The 20128-nt window shown below is 38.7% G+C and overlaps 1 protein-coding gene across 1 annotated transcript; it reads right to left on the bottom strand.

Annotated features, from left to right (window-relative positions):
• Positions 1 to 11420: 11420 nt before the first annotated feature.
• Positions 11421 to 14923, bottom strand: LOC140930926 (uncharacterized). The gene is made up of 2 exons (XM_073380644.1): positions 14297 to 14923; positions 11421 to 13696 (listed from the first exon to the last, which is right to left on the bottom strand). Exons 1-2 carry the CDS (start codon positions 14910 to 14912, stop codon positions 13104 to 13106), a joined length of 1209 nt encoding a protein of 402 aa, XP_073236745.1. The 5' UTR covers positions 14913 to 14923; the 3' UTR covers positions 11421 to 13103.
• Between the last annotated feature and the right edge of the window lie 5205 nt (positions 14924 to 20128).

The following is a 20128-nucleotide window of genomic DNA, read 5'->3' as shown; positions in this document are numbered from 1 at the left end:
TTGTTGAAACAAATTTGCCGTTCAGTTCGTTCAGTAATGTCAAAGTGGCCCTGGACTCCACTCGACTAACACTGATAACCATAACACTAAGTATGACTGAAATTCACCTCAGGCTAAAGCAGGAGCGAATATTATTGTATTATTTTGATTCGTAATCGTAGAATGCCTTTAAGCCTTTTGCCAGTTCCCCGCCTCAACAGGCTTATTTTAAAAAGAAGATATCACATGCCCGCTTGGGGAAACAAAATTTCTCTTTGCGTGTTATTATTACTATTATCATTTTTTTAATAGCTGAGGGCAGTGAACGAGTGAAATATTTTTCATGTAATCGTAGAGAAGAGAAACTCCTTATCTTCAAGCGACCATGTCATTTTCAATTCATTACAAAACACAATTGATGAAATATCAATCAGTTTCACTTTACGTTATTTTATTACTTCTTTTTTTAAATTATTTTTCTACTAAAGGCGCCATGTCATGTAACCATATCAATGCTTTCTAGTCCGTATGAAGATGTTTCTTATTGTCGTGCTCACCTTGTATTTGCAGCAGCTTTTGTTTATGGGTCAATCTTTCTGTCTAAGAATGGCAAATTAGTGATTTTTGTGTTTTCTAAGGGCCTGCGCCGCAGTTTTCTAAGTGCGCGGGGAGAGGGGGAAAAGGGGATACCAGAGTTTCTCAATCACATCATGGCATCTTGCAGTACTGACGAAGTGGGTTCCATTCCATTTGATGTATGTGATGAATGATGAAAACTCTCACGCAAAAAAATACCCATGAAATCGCCGGCAGGTTACAGCACAAAAAGCGCTGAATAAATAGCACCGAAAACTGACCGCCAAAAAGTAGAGAGGACAAAGCCCCCTTGGCCCCTCCCCCTCCGCGGGCCTCGTAGAATAAGTTATTTCCTTGGCTTTACAAAATCGGACCGATAAACACTTTGCGTGTTAAAACTAGACGATATATCACAAGTAAACTTTACTGTCGGTTATACTTTTGTTTCTTTCGCCGAAGAGACCGAGAAGGTTGATAACTTATTCAGTAACATTTGCCCCTATGAATAACCATAATTTTGTAGTTCACAGAAACTGCCCTTTGCGTGTTGTTCATTTATACGGCTAAATATGCGCTATAAACGTATCAACACTTATTTATTCCAAACAGGACAAGTCATTTTGGCAAAGGTACGAGTCTGACGGAAAAAACATGGGCACGTTTACCGTGCATGAGCTATTTTGAGTGCTTCAGTGTAATAGTACCCGGAATGTATTCTTTTAATCCAAAATTTAGACTATTTTTTGTTGCGAAATTAGTAATATCAAAGTCTGTCGGACAAATACTCTTATAATGAATTTCACGACCATGCCCGAAGCAATGGCTGACTCGAATGGACCGTAATTTTGGAACCTTCATCGGGAGAAATGGTCGGACATTTACGCATATCAATGAGCCATTGAGGTGGGCTAATCAGGCGTGAATAGTCGTGAATGTGCCAAGGAAGCGGCATAATAATAGAGAAAACGGGCGATTTTGGCGCAGCAGAGTGACCAAAATCATCATTTCGGTACTTTAAAAGATGAATTCTTTACCATTATAGAGCGGATTCTTTAGGTTAAAGGATTAATCTATCATTCCAGTTAAATTTAAGTAAAATAAATGAGAATTGGGCGCAGACTTTTAACATTGAAAATCAGACTTTTTACTGTATTTTCAGTATGGAAAACGACCCTTGTCCAAGTTAATCATCGAATTTCTTTAAAATAATCAGAAATCTTCAGATTATAGAGCGGTTTGTTCGAGACAAAGGCCTTACCTACACATGGATAGCTTTTTCGCGAAAATTTTTCTCAGTCGAAACAATGGTTGCCATGAAAAAACAATACGGGGTCGCTTTGAACAGGAGACAACAATGAGAGGCCAGTAGCGCGCGAAATTTAAAGACATCAGAGCACTTGCGGCTTGCGTTTGCTACTCCAACAAAATTGTTTTCAAGATATCTGATTCACACTACATAGTTATACAGTTTCGGTTATGTTATAAGCTTATCTAGGTTCAGATTGGTTATTGGCGGTTTCATCTGCGCGAATATGACCATTTTCGACTCTGTTTTCGACTGAAAATTTACATAGAGCCTACAATTCTCTTTATAGAGCACGACACAACTTTTCAATAAATATTTCTTGCTATCGTTGTCTATATTAAACGTCCCTCTTTTTTTGACTTCAATCTCTTTATTGCGCGCCCGACGGGTGTATTCAGGAGACTAACTTCCGATGCGAAAGGGCCGATTCTCGACTTCGCACTGATCACTCTAGTTGTGCGTTATCTTCGTTCACATGTAATTTATTAAAGGCAAACTGACTTCTTTTTTGACTCCACTTTTTCTCTACCGCCGTCTTGCTCACAGAGTGATCAGTTAGAGCTCCGTCAAAACTCTAGTGCAAGGAAACGAAATTAAACTAAAGTTTTCGATTCATCTTTAAGTCAGTTATCTGTAAGGAGTAATTAAAATGCGTAAAGTTGTGATCAGGCCTCACAAAAGGGAACACAATAGAGAGATTAGGCTATTGTTAGTTTCACCCGCCTACTCCACGATAAAGAGTACTGCCGCGCATTCATGGTAACCAATGAAAAAGACTCCTGTTCAGCATTTTAGAATAACAATAAGCGATATGACAGACCTAAAGGCTTTCACCTACTGTAAGTAAATGTCCGGAGAACAATGGCCATTTCTCCCGATATTTCAGTTTCACTCTCATACTATTGAAGAAATCCCAAATGCACCTCCAGAATTTAAAAATTCAATATCTTAGCTTAAGGCCAAACGAGCTTTTAAACGAATTTAGACATTTTTTCGTTCGGGGATTTCAGCTATAGGTTTTAGTGTTCTACTCTCGCTAGAGAGCACTTTGGCTCGTTAAACGACAACGCGCGGGATCTAGGGCAAAATCTCGTTTGCGCATGCCTTAATTGAAAACTACGGGAAATTTCCTTTCTTTTGATATATAGTTTGCCTATATTAGAGAGAATTTTGGCTCGGGAAATGGCATTTCAAAGTAGCTACTTATGGTGTTTAGCCACATGGTTGTGTGGGTGTGCTGGGCAAAAGCGGCACAAAACAAGAAAGTTAAGACTGGAATATGAAGATAATGTCACGATGAATTAAGCTTTTAAAATTATTTTAAGTCATTTACCGAAATTTTATGTTGAGAGGCAGGAAAAGAGCACCTCGATATCAAGGTTTTTATTGAGTATTCTAAAACAGCGAAGAAAGCTACGCAGCCTTGTAGAAATTGCTATAGACAGTTTAAATGAAGGTGAAATCTCTGACTGAAAAATTTTAATCAACACTACTTTCCTGTCTTTGAAATATACTGTTTTTCGGGTTTAGTATCTGAGCGATGTTAGGAGGTATGGTTATTCGAATTCAGCCATTTTTATAAAACCAATGTGCCCTTTCAGCTACTGTAGATAGAGTTTTAATTTTGGGGCCGATGTTAAAGTTTTAAATTTAGCGTGACAAGCCTGTTTTAATTTATTTAGTTAATAAATTTATTGCAAAACCATTCGCCGACTTTATTTGATATCGTTGTCTTTATGGCTTACTTCTGCACACGATGTCAAAACAAGCTAAGGCAACGGAGAAGAGAGAAAATGATGATGATTCTTGCCGTTATGCAAAAGGTGCTAGAGCAGTCAGGTATCCGCAGGGTTGTGATCAACAACCAAATTATACACGCTTTCAGAAAGAAAATTCAATATCTCCAAGAGGGATTTAAGAACCCTAGCCGCAAAGGGGGAAGATGTGTGCAAAAGTTATTAACTCATTGGGAACTAGGACCAAAGTGCAGGCTTTTTAGGTAGCATCGACCGGCTTAATTCTTCGTATACATATCGCTTCACGATGTTGATACTCATCTCCTGATGGATGACAAGTCTGACTGACATGCGCGACCGCAAATTAAAAGTCAATCGTGCGGGCCTAGGTAACAGAAAAACAAATGCCTCCCTTTGTGGGGAGAGACTTTGATATGAAAACGCAAAACGCTGCGCACAGCTGAGTCGATCCTCATACTATAGATTCACTTTTCTTTGTCTTTCCTTCTGACATCTGGCGCGAAATAAACAAATTGTAAAAGTAACATGAATATCAACTCACCAAACGTTGCTTAGAGGGAAGACTCGAAGGTTCAGGGTTTCTTTATGGTTTCTTAAGATAAAGTATCTCGTCGTATACCGAATAACTACCGGAGAAATGTCACTATTTTCATCATTGTTGTAGATGGTTGCACCATCATTATTCACGAGGTTGTCACGTGCGATTCTACTTAATGGAACAGTCTTTAACTCTGACGACTTGATTTTACAAGTGTTGTAAGTTATTGTTTCTAAAAAGAAAAGAGCCTTCCGGGCATAGTTAATAAACTTACACTAAAGAGGTCTCCATACGTTCAAGTTACTGTTACTAATGTGAAAAGCGAGTCTGCATGTGATGTACAGTCACACAGTTTACGCGTGAAAGTGTTGGACCTTGCCCCTTTCGTGGTTCGTTTTTGAAGGAATTCGAGTTATCACACAGTAATCTAGAACGTGAAAATGTTGGATTCGTTAGTAAAAGAACGCAAATTGTTTACTAGACAGTATGCTCAAACGATTTTAAGAAATCCCCTCGGCTTTTCAACATCTGTAATTAAATTATGCTTCATGCAACGTTAAAGTTAATAGCCTAACACTTTATTTACTTCCAAGAAAATTACCAAACCGCCGAAATATATTTCTACTCATCTCGTGTTGTTCCTCTCAATGAAAAAAAATGTCTACTTATTTTTCCAACTGGCTTTTTCCAATTTTACTCCCTCACGCTATCGTTTTTACTAAAGTTACACATCTTTACTAAAGCCCCTGAGTAAATAAAGTAAGTTTCAATAACTACAATGACTCTTAAACAGCAAACATTTATCATGTTGTTCACTTAATTCATGTTTGCCGGAACGAAAAGGTCTGTTGAAATTAATTTGTAAGCAAGAGAATAAAACTTGTTCACAGGATTAACTTACTCGATTCAGCTTTTAAAAAAATAGCTGCCTTTCAAACTTCTAAAACCACAATTTATAGGCCACATGCTTCCGTGTCAAAAGTCCATATCTAAATATCAATTTTAAAGGTTTTATTTGAAGAACTTTGAAAAAGATATGATCTTTTATTATATGGAGGAGAGTGTTTTACTGGGAACTAAACCACTCGTAGATTCCATACGCCACTTCATCCGGGACCCGAGTGGCGTATTTTCCGTATGTCACCTTTGTGAGTGTCGTATCGTTCAATGACGTCACGATTCCCGCCTTTTGCTTTTGTTGAATTGGTTTCTCCATATAATAAAAAGAACATTACACGTTGGCTCGAAGATATGAATTTTATGTTCTCGTGGCAAGAACAATATCTCACTCGTTCGCTTCGCTCACTCGTGAGATATTGTTCTTGCCACTCGAACATAAAATTCATATCTTCTCGCCACCGTGTAATATCCTCTATTTATGCTCTACCTTGACGAAGGCGAAACAGAACTCATAAATCATGAAATACGTGCGTTGTCGGTACCGTTCGCGATAGCCGAATTAGGTTAGAAATGTCTTGAAGCAGCACCGCATACTAAAATTTGAACCCTCTGTACTCAATGCATGTTTGAATCATAAAGATTATTTACATGTTATGCCTCTAAACACCTTTAGTTTAGCCGTAATAAATGACGAAAAATTCAGAAGAACCAAGACGGCGGTCTCAAAGAGCCCTTGTTTGACCTTTAGCAATGTCGTGTTTAGATAGCAAAATTTCATCGGTTCCTAGCCTCAACTCATGGTATCTCCAACCTTATTGGCCCCTACAACACACACACAAACACACCCAGCCACATAGCCACAAAGATGTATACGCTCAGACCACTGACATATGAACTTTTTTGTCTTTTCAAAATAGCTCAATAATCGACAAATATTTTATGTTCTTTGTTTTCGGAGCGTAAACACAAGCGCAAATCACACGCCATGCTTAAACCATTTTCCGTCATTTCATTCAAAACATGAATATAACTATGAAACATGTAGACCAACAACGCTTTATATTCAAGGCAGCAAGTAGAGTGACTGAAATGTTTCGAAAAACTTCGCTTTCTTTGTGTTTGTTTGTATAAGTTGTTTGTCTTTTTAGTCGGCCTTGCGTCAAAATCAGAAAGATGAACAAGCCTCGAAGGAAGACTTTCGCTAATTATCCTTATTTTTTACCGGCAATCACAAGAACGGGGTATCCTATAAAACCTGTCTCTTTCCATTTGCAACCAGAAAACTAATTTAAGTTTTTGTATATTAAACACGACGCCATTGACAAGGCAGTAAGATGCGTTCCGGTTAGTTTCAACGTTACTGACGACTCTAGAAATGGGATAAGCATGCATAATATCTAGTTTTTTTAGTTCCTGAATTTACATTTATTCATGACTCATTGCTTCACATGATTGTCTGTCAATCTTTGTTCCAAATAAATTTAGACCTTAAAAACTTGTTTTTTTTCCCTTTCTTGACCAACCTTGCCAGATAGGATACTGGCGGTCGACCAGCAATTATGACGTCAAATCGGCTGACATCACCAAAACGGGTTAAATGATTTATTTAATTCAAAGTCAATCTTATCCTTATGATTTTTTGCAAAATAAGCTGAAAAATAAAGATATGTTAAGTCTAACTTTAATGCTTTTAGTGACACGACAATAAAACACGTAAATTTAGACTTATTTTGTAAGAGGGTAATCAGTTTTTGTGATACGAATTCAAAGTTCAGGACGACTTCCTCTAAAAGCTCTTTGAAACACGGTGACGTGTAGAAAAATAGGCCACTTCCGAGTTTCAAAAACCCTCACTTTCAAAATGAGGCCAAGTGCACAACCGTTCTTGTGAAAATGAGTTTTATTTGCATAAGAATAGAGTCATAACCACAACAATAGTATTGTAAATTACCCAAAAATACCACTCTTGCATGACGCTTTAGCAAGAGGTGTGCGTAAGTCTGTGTGTGGTGGTGGGCGGGGGGGGGGGGGGGGGGGTTTAGGCCCCACTGGCAGGAATTTCCACGAAGTTTAAAATAGAAATTATGTACGTGTTGTATATTGTAGTGATAGCGATAAGTTAACTTTACAATTATGTTTAAAAACTGCAGAGAGGGAGAAGGGGAGAGAGAGAGATCATCATGATCCTGTTGCTCCGGTGAAAATCAATGTCACACACCATTTAAAAATCTCCTTTTTATTATCTTTTTTTTTTAAAGAACTGAAATTTACAGAAACAGGCCAAAGACAGTGAACAGGTTCAACATGCTATAAAACCGAGGTCAAGGCTTGAGATCATTTCATATAAGACATAAAACATTGTTTGTTCCTCCCGGACTAGGTAGCGTTGACGGTGCTTTTGTAGGTCCCCGACTCGGTCCTTGAGTAGGTCTCTAGGTAGGTTTTGAAATATTTCACCAACGAATGGCGGAATTCGAGAATAACAATATGCAGAATAGTAATAGCAAAGTTATGCAAATGCCTCCGGAAATGCCGCCGTTTGGCCTTAAAAATGTGGGATTCTGGTTAAATTATCCTTGTCTTTCGTTTATTTCTGCCTGTCGCAACAAAAAACTGAGGAATAAACAATTTAAGAAGGACTCGTCGATCCATATATGTACCAAACAAACTTCGGCGTTCTCTCGGCTTTCCGAATAAATAATCTACAGCTGTATTAACATTTACCATAACTCGTTAATTTGCATAGTTTCACGTCTTCGCTCGCCGCGCTTGTCAATGAGGAAAGAAAGACGACCGCTCGCGGCTTAGGCCGATAGCATGATAAGAAGCAAGGCCCATCTTCTCGCACGTTCTTGCTGCCACGCTAAAGAGTTTTCAAGAGGTATAATGAAAATAAGAAGAAATCTATTTACAAGAGTACGCCGGAATTACGTCTGCATTTAGCATGACACCACAAAAACGGATGGAACGGTAGGCCCATAAGCTGAAAAAAATATATATTTTTTTTATAAGGCGAGAGAGGTCATTTTGGCAAGTTCGTTCTGGGACAAAATATAACCATGTCTTCGATTCTATCAGCAGTGTTTAAAGTCACCTTTGGCTTGATTTTAAAGAAAGGAAGAGACGTAGCGGCAGAGAAGTTGAAACAGGGTGACGTGACAGATCAGAAATTTCGTGGCCTGATCGTGCGTGAAATGGAAGATCTCAAAACGAAGTTAGATGGGCTATCACGAAAGGATCTTGGGGCAGCTCTAGATTTCTTTGAAACAGGACTTCGGTATTTAAATGACGCCGTCGATGCAACGCGTAGTGGAAAGAACACTGAGGCTGGAGTAGGGGAAACTAAAGGAAACAAACAGATCAAAGAAGATCATTTCGATGAATTGACTTTGCCTTTATCCCGTGAACCTCAGAAAGCTGTTCTCCTCGCCGCTGGAATGGGAAACATGCAATTGACTGCGCTTGATGAAACAGTGAAAAGTGCGCTTTCTGACGCAAAAGAGAGATTCAAAATGGCTCGAGAAAAAGCAACAGATGCTTCCAACAACGAAAGCCTCAGCACGTTTGATCGCATTACAGCCATACGATATCGTGTGATGGCGGCAATGTTAGAGTCAGCATCTGAGGCTGTGAGAACCACGGAGGACTTGAACAGCACTTTCAAGAGAGCATTACCAGAGTGTGAACAGTGCATTCAGAAACTACACTCCCTTCCAGCTGTTCAGAACAGTTTTAAAGTTGAGACAGACAGAGGCGTCCTCAAGATCAGGAGTCGGTTCGGTTCAGGTGAAAGGAGAAAGATAATCTCCGCGGTATGCCAGGTAAATCGTGCCATTTACGATGCAACACAAGCAGTCGGTAAATACGTACATTTCTGGATCTGGCCATATATTGATACTGGAGAAGATAAAGTTGACCCCCTGCGCGATGAAAGAGTAGTGCAGGCAATGTGCAAAATTGATATGAAGTATTGCTGTTTTACGCCATGGTCGTTTGTTCCAAAGGGTACAAGCAAGTACATGCTCAATGAGCCTGTTCGTATCGCCGGTAATATTGATGGAAAATTCCTTATACTAGATAATGTGAAGTCCAAATTTTACTTGAAGTCGTTTGACAGCAAGGGAAAGTTTTATTCCTGTTTTGAGTTGCAACCTAATGACCTGGATTCAAAGTTAGAAATATGCGATGTCGCTATTGGAGACGCTGGGAATGACAGTAAGATCTATGTCCTGTTTGACCAGAAAAAGGAGCCGAGACCGGCATTTGGGGAAGTGCAAGTTTTTACCAGCAGCGGCGACCCACTGCACAAGTTTCCTGTAGATATGGGTAGAAGAAAATTGTGGCGCAACGGCCTGGCATGTAGCCGTGGAAAAGCAGTGGTGTTGAATAAACAATGTGCAAATGTATATGATCGGAATGGTGAATTTGTTTGTACCTTCGGTAAAGGAGTGTTCAAGTACGCAGCAGATATCACTGCCTCTTATGATAGTCGCCTCATGATATTAGACAAACATGACGCCTGTATTCACATCTTCACTGTAGAGGGACAACAGCTTTCCAAATTTAATATCAACTTAAACTGTGATTCAGTCCTTTCTCACAGTGAATGTTGCATTGCATGTCACCTGGCAGATGAACATATCGCCGTTGCTGAATGTGAACAAGAAACGAAACGTCTGAGGGTAACTTTGTACACTGCAAACGGAGAATTTGTACGCAAAATTGAGTTGGATAAACAAGTGTATTCGGTTAAGCAAATTGCGGTAAGCAGCAATGGTCAGATTGCTGTACATGTACTTAGTAGGTTTTGTGACCGCGCGAACGAAGTAATAGTCTTTTGAAAAGCTAAAAGCTATTGATGAAGACACTGAAGACACTGAATGAACAGTTATATCCACAAATACACCTTATCTAGAGGTTTTGCGAGTTTTGCGGTCGACTGGTGGGCCCGGGGGGGGGGGGGGGGACTCCCACATGAAAGGGATGCTCGTCGGAAATTTTGAATTAAACCACTAAAGGAGACCAATGTGGGCGTGGCCCAACCTTTTTTTGACCCCTAAAAGCGATCATTTTAAACTTTGATTACGTGGATAGAGTAGATAAAACGAGGTGAAAATACATTATTTTTTAATATTTCTTCGAGTGCAACTCTAAAAGAGACCTTTATGGATAAAAATGGTATTTTGTCCAGAACACCCTAAGCGAGACCAACCAAGCTAGACGACGAGCATCCCCCGCCCCGTTCATATGCTTCCACCCCCAGGGCTCGGGGAACGGGGTTGAGAGGGAGGGAAAGAGAAGTCTGAGACATCTTAATCGTCTAAATAAACAAGAGAAGCAAGGAAAACGCGTAAAAGGGTGGGAATCATAGGGTTAGCCGTCAACCTGTCAAAGAAATTATCAATCCACTGACTGGAGTCTTCTTCCATTTTCGCTAAGCTTACGTATTTTTTGACACCTCCCATTTCTTACAGTGGTTTTGAAGGTCGTCTACTAGCCTGAAATACAATCGTCCCCTAGAGTCGCAAACTCCGAAGACAGACGACTTTCCTTTCGGAAAACTGCGAATCGAGACACTGACGACTGAAATTCAGTATGGCCGTGTTCTATTAATTAATAATTATTCCTTGAGCCGAATGGGCTCTGAGTGAGGCCATGAGGGCGAGAGGAATTATTGTTTTAGTAAAACCCAACTAGTTGGTAAAAAATATCGAGACAAAACAACTTCAGTTAGTTAAAGCTTGACTTTAATCCTTTTTTGCCGAGGTGGCATCTGAGGTATCTGATTTGGTGTTTAATAGGACTAAGAGATAGGGTTTGAAATCTCAGATATGGTAGCCTGTTACTTTTTTAATTTTACTTTTATTTATTTATTTTTTTATTTTTTCATTTTTGGTGGGGTGGGGAGAGTTGGAGGTTCGGGGGAATACGCTGCTTTGTAAAACTATGGTGCGTACAATAACTTGAATGGGTTAATGTAAGAATCACATTTGAAACAAGGAGGGGATCGTGGTGATTTCTTGGTCCCGACTGCCTGCTAAGGTAGAAGTCGAAACATTTTGCCAGTCTGTATGGTGGTTTGGTTTCGGTTACTGCTTAAATCACTCAAATTAATTTTTAAAGAGTTAATTATCAGCAGAAATTTGTACAAATTTAAAAATATAAATAAGACCGTGAGATCATTACGACCCTCTTTTTCTGAAGAAAAATTGATGTCACGCACAAGTTTAATTTTGTACTTTATTAGCATTTCAGCAAGCTACAGTAACAAACCGATAACAGTGCACTGATTCAAACCACAGTAAAACCGATCGAGTTCAAAGCTTAGGATCATTTTATACAAAGAATTGTATTTTGTCAGACTAAGGGTGGAGTGGCTTGTTCACAAAAATTGCTGGCTCTTTTCAATGAATATTCAAGTGCTATTTTTGGCTTTTTGTCACCGTATCATGCTTTTACCGCTGGGATCAGTCTGTCATTACTGAAGAATAAAACCAACAGCGCACACGTTACAATTTGATTAAAGTGAAAATGTTGCATCCAAGCAAATGATCTAACTAACATCCTGCTGGAGTGGGATCCACCAAAATATCTGTCCTAAATAGCTGTAGAAACACTATCTACCAATCAATTAATAAACTATTAAGTGTCTGGTCGAAGGAGAGTACCCTCGCCTTTAACAACGGCAAAACCAAAGTTATGATCCTTTCCACCCCGCAAATGTCCAGAGTACATCACCTTGACGAGTATGATCCTAACATCGCAGTCAGTGGTTATAAATTAGAACGTATTAAATCTTGCTAAGTGCTTGGAGTTCACATCAACGAAAACCATATTAAGTGGGACGATCACATCATGCACACGGTATCAGGATGCTACGCTACTCTATCAATACTAAGAAAACTGAAATATCTCGCCAAATATGAGCTTAGAAAGCAACTAGCAGAAACATTGATTTTGTCAAAACTAGATTATGCCGATCTGGTTTTATACCCTCTACCACAATTCTTAGTTCGCCGTTTGCAAAAGGTTCAATTTGCTGCCGCAAGTTTTGTTCTCGGTCACTATGTTAAGAACTTTCGGGATGTACTTAAAATCGGATGGCTTCCAATCAATGAGAGAAGAGGTTTGAACCTCCTGAAATCATGCTTAAAAGCTTTGCATAACACTGAGACTTGGCCAGATTATCTTAAAGTAATAAAACAGGAATGCCCCAAGGAACCGCGCTCAAGCAATTCAATTAGATTAGTGGTCCCACCGAAAACGGCACTTTCCAAGATAATGCGTCGAAGGCATTTAATAATCTACCAGAAACTATTAGAAACTGTAAAGATTACAGAACCTTCTTTAAGTAACAGAGTACAAAGTTATTAGTTAGTTTTTTAGCAATTGGATTCTGTTAATCCTGCTTCTACTTTTAATTGTATATTACATAATTTGTAAATAACTTAATTTGATTTGTTTTGTAATTATTGTAATTGATGTAATTTAACATAGAAGAGCCACCTAGTGGATCTGTTAATAAACCATTATTATTATTATTATTATTATTATTATTATTATTATTATAGCAATAATTTTATCTTACGAATAATCTCAGAAACACCGAGAGATCATTACGACCCTCTTTTCTGGTGAAAAATTGATGTCACGCACCAGTTAATAAGACCTACTTTATTAATATTTTTAAGTGCAGCATACTACAGTAACAAACCGATAACCGTGGGCTGATTCCAGCCACAGTAAAACCGATCAAGTTCAAAGCTTGGTATCATTTTATACAAAGTATTACTAGCATAGTGTTTTGTCAGCCTGAGGCGTAAGTGGCTTTGCATTTTTACAAAATGTTGGTCTTTTATTGGTAAATTTTTAACATTATATATTCAATTGCTATTTTTGTTTGTTTGTTTGTTTGCTTTTTTTTTATCTTAACTTTCCATACTTTTACCGCTAGGATCAGCCTGTCATCTACTGAAGGAGAAACGAATAAGAGGTTCACACGTACATTACAGTTTGATTATTGTTGACATCCATGGAACTGATCTAACTAACGTCCTGCTGGAGTGAGATCTGTTCCACCTGGTGTCGGGTTCGTTCCTCCCGTATTAGGTCCAGCAGGAGGTTCGGCAGAAGGCCCCGCAGAGGGTCCTTGTGTAGGTCCCTGACTCGGTCCTTGAGTAGGTCCTTGAGTAGGCCCTTGAGTAGGTTTCTGAGTAGGTATCTGGGTAGGTCCTTGAGTAGGTCCCTGAGTAGGTCTCTGGGTAGGTCCCTGAGTAGGTCCCTGGGTAGGTATCTGGGTAGGTCCCTGAGTAGGTCCCTGGGTAGGTATCTGGGTAGGTTTCGGAGTGGGTTTTCTGAAAGTCTTAACTCGGAAACATACTCTGATGCGTCTGCGTCGCCAGCGAGTCCAACGGCGTCTACGGCCTAGTAATCGTAAGCATATTCTACGCCGACGTCGTTTTCCTCGCCTAAGCTTCCTGAGAAGTTTTCGTAACCTGTAACGTCTTCGTCTTCGTCTTCGTCTCCGTCTTCGTCGCCTTCTCCGTCTTCTTCTACGTCGCCTCTTTCGTCTTCTTTTACGTCGCCTCTTTCGTCCTCGTCGTCTACGCCAAGGATCCTCAGTTTTATGCTGATTTAGTCCTGTCGTTGAAAAATATTAGAATAAGCTAACATGTGCAAGGCAATATTTAGGTTTTTAATCCCGGTATTTCATAACCCCTTCGAACAAGTTCAAACACATGGACAAAGCAGGGAAACGAATCACACCTATTTGTAGCGTATAGATTAGAGTTTTAAAAAAGACAGCTTTTTTTTTTTCGACTTAGTTGGCAACAACGCCGTTGTCACTTTTAAACATTTTCTCGGTTTATTGTGAGAAATCTAGATTTTCGTCTCTGAAGCTGTTTGCAGCACCTATAATTCACGTTATAGTTCGCAGTTCATGTTTTTGTATTAAATTGTACCGATTTAAGCAATTTTTATGAGTTTGCTCTCGAGAAATCTCTGGCTGAATTTTTTGACTGCTACAACGAAACGAATCATAAGTAATGCTTGTTGCGTTACTTGATTTAAATAGACATTTCCATTTTATTTCCACGTGGAAAAAAAGTAATTTTTCTTTTTGAGTTTTAGAGAACATCTTCCAGCTATTAGTTTCCACATTCCAAAAAATTGACAAATATCCTAGTTTTTCATCCCCTTAACCACTGACTGATTTTTCTTTAAGTCATAAGACCTTACCTGCTTTCTCTCTCACAGCAACCTGTGCCTCGTATGCATCATCCATGGCCGTTACATCGGACGTATCATCTACATCTTCGTCTTCGTCTTGACCTTCAATTTCATTTCTTTCAATTTCATTTTCGTCTTCAGCTAGATCGTTGTCATCTTCATTGTCATCTCCATCTCCATTTTCACTATCTTCCTCTCCATCTTTTCTATCGCCTAGATATTGATCTTCAGTGTTTATGTCATCTTCATATTCGCCAGTTTTGTCTTCTTCATAAAGATCGTTGTCATCTTCATCACCGTCTTCATCTCCATCCTCACTCTCTTCCTGTCCATCCTCTCCATCGCCTATCGCCTCTTGACCGTCATTTTCTACCTCATCTTCATCTTCTTTCTCCTCAGCCCAATTGTTTTCATCTTCATCATCATGATTACCATCGTCCTCGACCAACTTTTTAGTGTTATGAACGAAAGCACCCTTTGTGAAGCCATCATTAAAATCTTCACTTAAAAGGTCTTCCAGGTCCGTTGCCGTTTTTTTAGGTACTTTAGTAGAGCTGCAGAAATCTAGTAGCAGAGCTGCACATAGAACCAATAAAATGTTGGCAAACCATCGAGCCGCCAACATATTCTCCCTGCCTTCGGCTGCCCGAAAGCATCTGGCTAATCGCCGAAGAAACACAGTCATTTAACTCTTCCACCATGGTGATATTATTCTACTGTAGAAGTCAGGTCTTTTCAGAACACATATTCCTTGATATCAGACTATTTACGTAGAAGGATGGTCCTAAAATTGCGCCCTTCTATTTTGGTTATAAGTGAACATTCTAAGGGTATATTTTCTATTTTTGCACGGATTGATATCAGCATATTTCATCTATAGAATTAAAACACGAAATCATTATCTGCTATTTTCAAAATATAATGGCAACTTAGAAGCGTTTTCGCTAAGTTGAGAAACACAGTGGGTGGACAACCCTCTAATGAAATGGTGGATTTGTGGGAAATGCTCCTTGAATTGCTTGGTAACGATATATGTCACCAGGCGAATACTCAGTCTTAATATGTTCTCTCCGTCCTCTATTTGACCATGCAATTAGTGGTAAAGCTTTCATTGAGTGAAACTTAAAATGAATAAAGTACTAATAATATTAAGAAGTCAGTATTAATGGACAGGTCTTATCGTATCTTCTTTGACTTGATTCATAGAGACGTTACCAATCAAAATATTTTCCTAACGAGTGACATGGCTTTATAATTAGGAACATGAAATGCAGAATGCAAATAAGAAAAAGAAATAAAAAGTGATGTAACTGTTTTTAAAGTGAATTTAAGACATTTTTCAGGATGGATTAATCGTAATTAATTGCACACGATATTATAGTTGTTTGGGCAGGTAAATTGGGGTGGATTCATTCGCAACAAACGGGTGTAGCTGTCGTGTTTGCCTTTCGGGAATTTTTTATAGTTTTTAAGCCTAAAAAAAATAAAAAATTCCAACAGGCAAATCCGACAGCTATACGCGTATTTTGTAAATGAATCCACCCTTGGTATCTGCCAGCAGGGCCTAAAGATATCAAGATATTAAAACGTTTTCTATTTGACGTGTGTAAAACTTGCATATACACTTCGAATTTGCTCAGTTTGTGAGAGGTAACCAAGAAGTATCAATATTCACTTTTTCTGGAGATATTGCAAATGATAATGATATCATGTTGCTGAATTTATACGGCCATGGCTGGCGGCCACGTTTTTCTGTGTTCCGTTTTCTTCTCCCAATTTGGGTCTTACATCGTGTCTTGGAACGTCTAAAGTCATCTATTCTTAAGTTCCCACGGTCCTTTCATCTCTGGTCATGAAGTTTCGTACTTTACAGAATTTTAGACAACTTTTCTACTTCCCTTGTCATCATCGAAAGGTTTACGACGCCATCTTGTTGTCAGCGCGCCTCGTTTCCTCCAGAGTTAGTTATCAAGTATCCTAACTCAGTTAGCTCTTTCCAACAACTACGGCTAGTTCTAAGCGGAGATGTCCAGTTAAATCCTGACCCCACTGCTTTAAGCTCAAGTTACACCATGAACAATTCAAAGTTGAGCTGTGCACTGTTGAACAGTCTCTCTCCTTGCAACAAAATAGTGGAATTCCAAGGGTTAGTTTATGGGAACAACTTAGATCAACTTAGAGACGAAACATCAACAATTTGGAACAAGTTCAACGCAGGGCTAAGAATTGGAAGGGATTATTCTGAGTATGAGCGCGTTTAGTTAGTAAGACAAATTCATTACCTTTGAAGTATCGCAGAGAAATTAATGATTAATTAGTTTTCTTTTTCAAGTGTCTTAAGAATATGTATAGGTTAAACATTTTCAATTATGTATCTTTTCACACTTGTACCAAGTCAAATCAATCAAATCAGAAAACTTTATTTTACTTCGAATTTCAAAAAGATAGCATCAACTAATGCTAATATCTCCGAAGGAAAAGCAAAAACAAATAGAAAAAAATGACAAAGGTAATTAGAATAAAGTAATACTATATATTATGTACAAGTTTAAGATAATGTAGAAACAAGAAAATTATTATATACAAAAAAAACTAATTATAAAAGGAGCAGCATTTATTATCGAAGCTAATGCTCTTAACTTTTGATTTGAAAACATGTAATGATTCAGCAGTTCTAAGTACCTCTGGGAGCATATTCCAATATTTGCTGGCAGAGTAGCGAAAGGAGTGCAAACCATATTTGGTCGATTGAACTCTGGGAATACTAAGAAAGTGTTTACCACACAAATTGTAAGAAGAATTTCTTTCTATCAATAGCTCGTTAATATGACTAGGGGCCAGACCGTGAAAAGACTTATATACAAGAGTTAACATATCATGTATTCTACGATTGTGCAGACTCGGCCGATTGATGTTATTTAGAAGTTTGTCATAGGAAATATGATATTCATTAAAAATAAAACGCAAGCAGCTCTCATTGATCCACTTAAGTTTGTCACTGTTTTTTTTTGCCACAATAATGCCAAATACTTGGGCAGTAGGAGAGGCAGGAGAGAAGAAAGCGTTTCTTAGCACAAGTAGAAATGAGATGTTCATGGCGCTTTAACACTTGTAGTTGCTTACTGACATTGCGAATAAGCTCAGACATATGTTCGTCGACATTGAGGTCAATATCAATAGTGACACACAGAAGCGCTTAGGAATGTTGATCATTTAACGCTTGATGTCCCTTTCAGCAGCACTGACGTCTTTAAGAATTCTTTTTTTGTTCGGATCTGTCGCCTGTGGAATGAATTACCTCTTAGTTTAAGAGAGTCAAATATCTTGTCAATCTTTCGTAAGAATTTGATGGCCTTCTATTATGATAAGTTTAATGTAAATTTTTTCTTATTTTACATGTAATTTACTTAATCATTGGTCCATTTATGGTAATTTTTCTTGTATATTTATTTTTTATCTCATGTCTTCTGTAATTTTTTAATAATACATGTTAAAATAACGCTCTAGATAATTTTATTACTTAATTCTCTATATCTATTTGTGACGTAATAATAGGTGGGTCATTTTTAAGGAATCTTGCACTCTGTTTTAAGCCTACCTCAGAATGAGCGATTGATTGATTTCATTGTCATGGCAATGGTAAATCTGGAACTTGATTAAATTTAATTAATTAAAATTTAAATTAAATTAATTAAATCATAATGTCTTACCTCTTCATGGCGCAACTACGACATCGCATTGTCTTTTATGTCGAGATATCCCTACCTTTAGTTTATGTAAATATTTGGTGGTATACATGGGCAGGAGATCTCAACAAGCCCTATTGAGTTTTTCAAAGGAAATCTCCTGCCGACTTAACTGATTGATTACATTATTAACCGACAATGGCGCTTTACAAAAAAACACTCTAACTGTCTTTATAAAATGATGCAGGCTTACCTATCTCCTTTATTTTTACGGTGAGTGAAACTGTATATATAAGTTTACTGTCTGGATTCGAAAAGGGTACCTCCAGGATTTTTTAGCAACAGCCTCATTTGAAGCTTGTTCAGTACTTGACCGTTTCTTTTTTCTTTTCTTCGATATTTTTAGTACAAAAAAAAAATTAAATAAAAACAACCTAACAAGCTGCAGTAGACCAAAAAAGGGGGGTTTATAATGCTATTTACATCTTTCCCCAACTCCCCCCCCCCCCTCCCCTTCCTATCATTTCCCATCATTCTCTCCGTGTCAAAAACACTATCACATTTAGACTGTTCACAGTCCAAAATTTTTTCATGAGATCGTCGAAATATAGCGCGTCTTACCGTTAATGGCGGCCATCTTGATTTTCAAATGTCCTGAGGGGGCGGGTGTCGGAGAGGGACCGTAATAACATCACTGTAGCTCGCGCTCACAGAGCACGTTGTACCAGCAACGCATGCGTTGGATTGGTCATTAGACAATAGATGTTAATTTGCGTTGACAACGGGTTTAGTTGAAGTTGCCGACACTGACAAGTCGTTTACAGGTCGAGCATGCTTGGCGTTTTCATTAGGAAAATGTTTCACCTGTACATGATTGCCAATTTTATTTGGAGGAACTGTCCAGAAACAGTATAAAATCACTGTTTCGAAAGGACATATTTGTAAACACGCGAAATCGATGCTAAGTGTGCCTGGTATGTTTTTCGTGGCCTGCGGAGTTTCTTAATTAATGAATGGCAAAAGGCATGAAATTCCTGTCACGCCTGCCGAACGCGAGCTGCAGTGATGTTATTAGAGACGGACCATTAGAAAAGTTATGGGGGGGAGGGGGGAATTTTCGAGCCGCAATATTTTTTTTTCGTTATCGAATTCCTTATATTAATTTCTTTTAGGCCATTGCATGAATATTTTTTAGGATTAATTGGCGTGCACGAATTTTTTTCATTTAATTTCCCCTTGCTCGAATAATTTTTTTGTACTCCCCCCCCCCCCAACCATAAGTTTTCTAATGGTCCGTCCCTTACAGCCCCTCGGTTTTTCTCGCTTCCTTCCAAACTGCCCCCCGCCTCCTATTGTAAGTAGTTTTGACACTCATGCAAGATGGCAGCCTGTAACGCAAAGCGCTCGATCTCGACGGTCTTGCGGAAAAATAGAGGACTGTAAACAGTCTATATTGCATTTCAAATCAGCGCGCCCGGTAGAAGTTGTTTTCCGTGGTCGGTTAATTTTCTAGGTTTCATTCTGGCCGCCTACAGTAAAGTTTTCCGGAAGGCATCATTAAGCTTTATGAAGGGACAAGTCTCATGATTGTCTAATATGTTACCGTATTTCGTCTCATTTTGTTGAATTGGTTAAAAAGGTAAGACAGTGATCTCGGGCTTGAAACGGAAAGGCATCATATGATCGCGAGCTTTGATGTGGGCGGTGACGAGTCTCTGGCCTCAAAAAGTTGTTCTTAGGAGTCAAATCTATTCGGCGAGAGCAAAAATGATGCTGATTTCTGACCTTGCTGGCCAGTTAAAAATTGTTTTGAAGGCCGGCCTCTATATGTTTCTTTCAAAACGGTTCTTCTACATCCGGAATCTTGAATAAATCCACTGCGTCAGGAAAGCTTGCATGTGATGAGATGATTTACGTGGAGAAAGCCAGAGTTATTGAGCGAGAGTAAGTTGATGATATTTCGCTCGTATTAAGTGTGGAAACATTGTACCTGGTTAGTTGTGGATAGTTTTATCAGTGCCGCGAACGTGGTTAATTGTGTGATTTCCTGAAGTCGTTGACAGACAGAATTCAGACAGAATTCAGGTATGTTGTGGCGCTCGTGTTATTAGAATATTGTGAATAAAAGAATAAAAAGGCTTTGTGAGTGTTTAGT

Source organism: Porites lutea, chromosome 3 (genome assembly GCF_958299795.1).
Source record: "Porites lutea chromosome 3, jaPorLute2.1, whole genome shotgun sequence".
In the NCBI taxonomy this organism is placed as follows: Eukaryota; Metazoa; Cnidaria; class Anthozoa; order Scleractinia; family Poritidae; genus Porites; species Porites lutea.
This window is presented reverse-complemented; position numbering and strand designations above follow the sequence as displayed.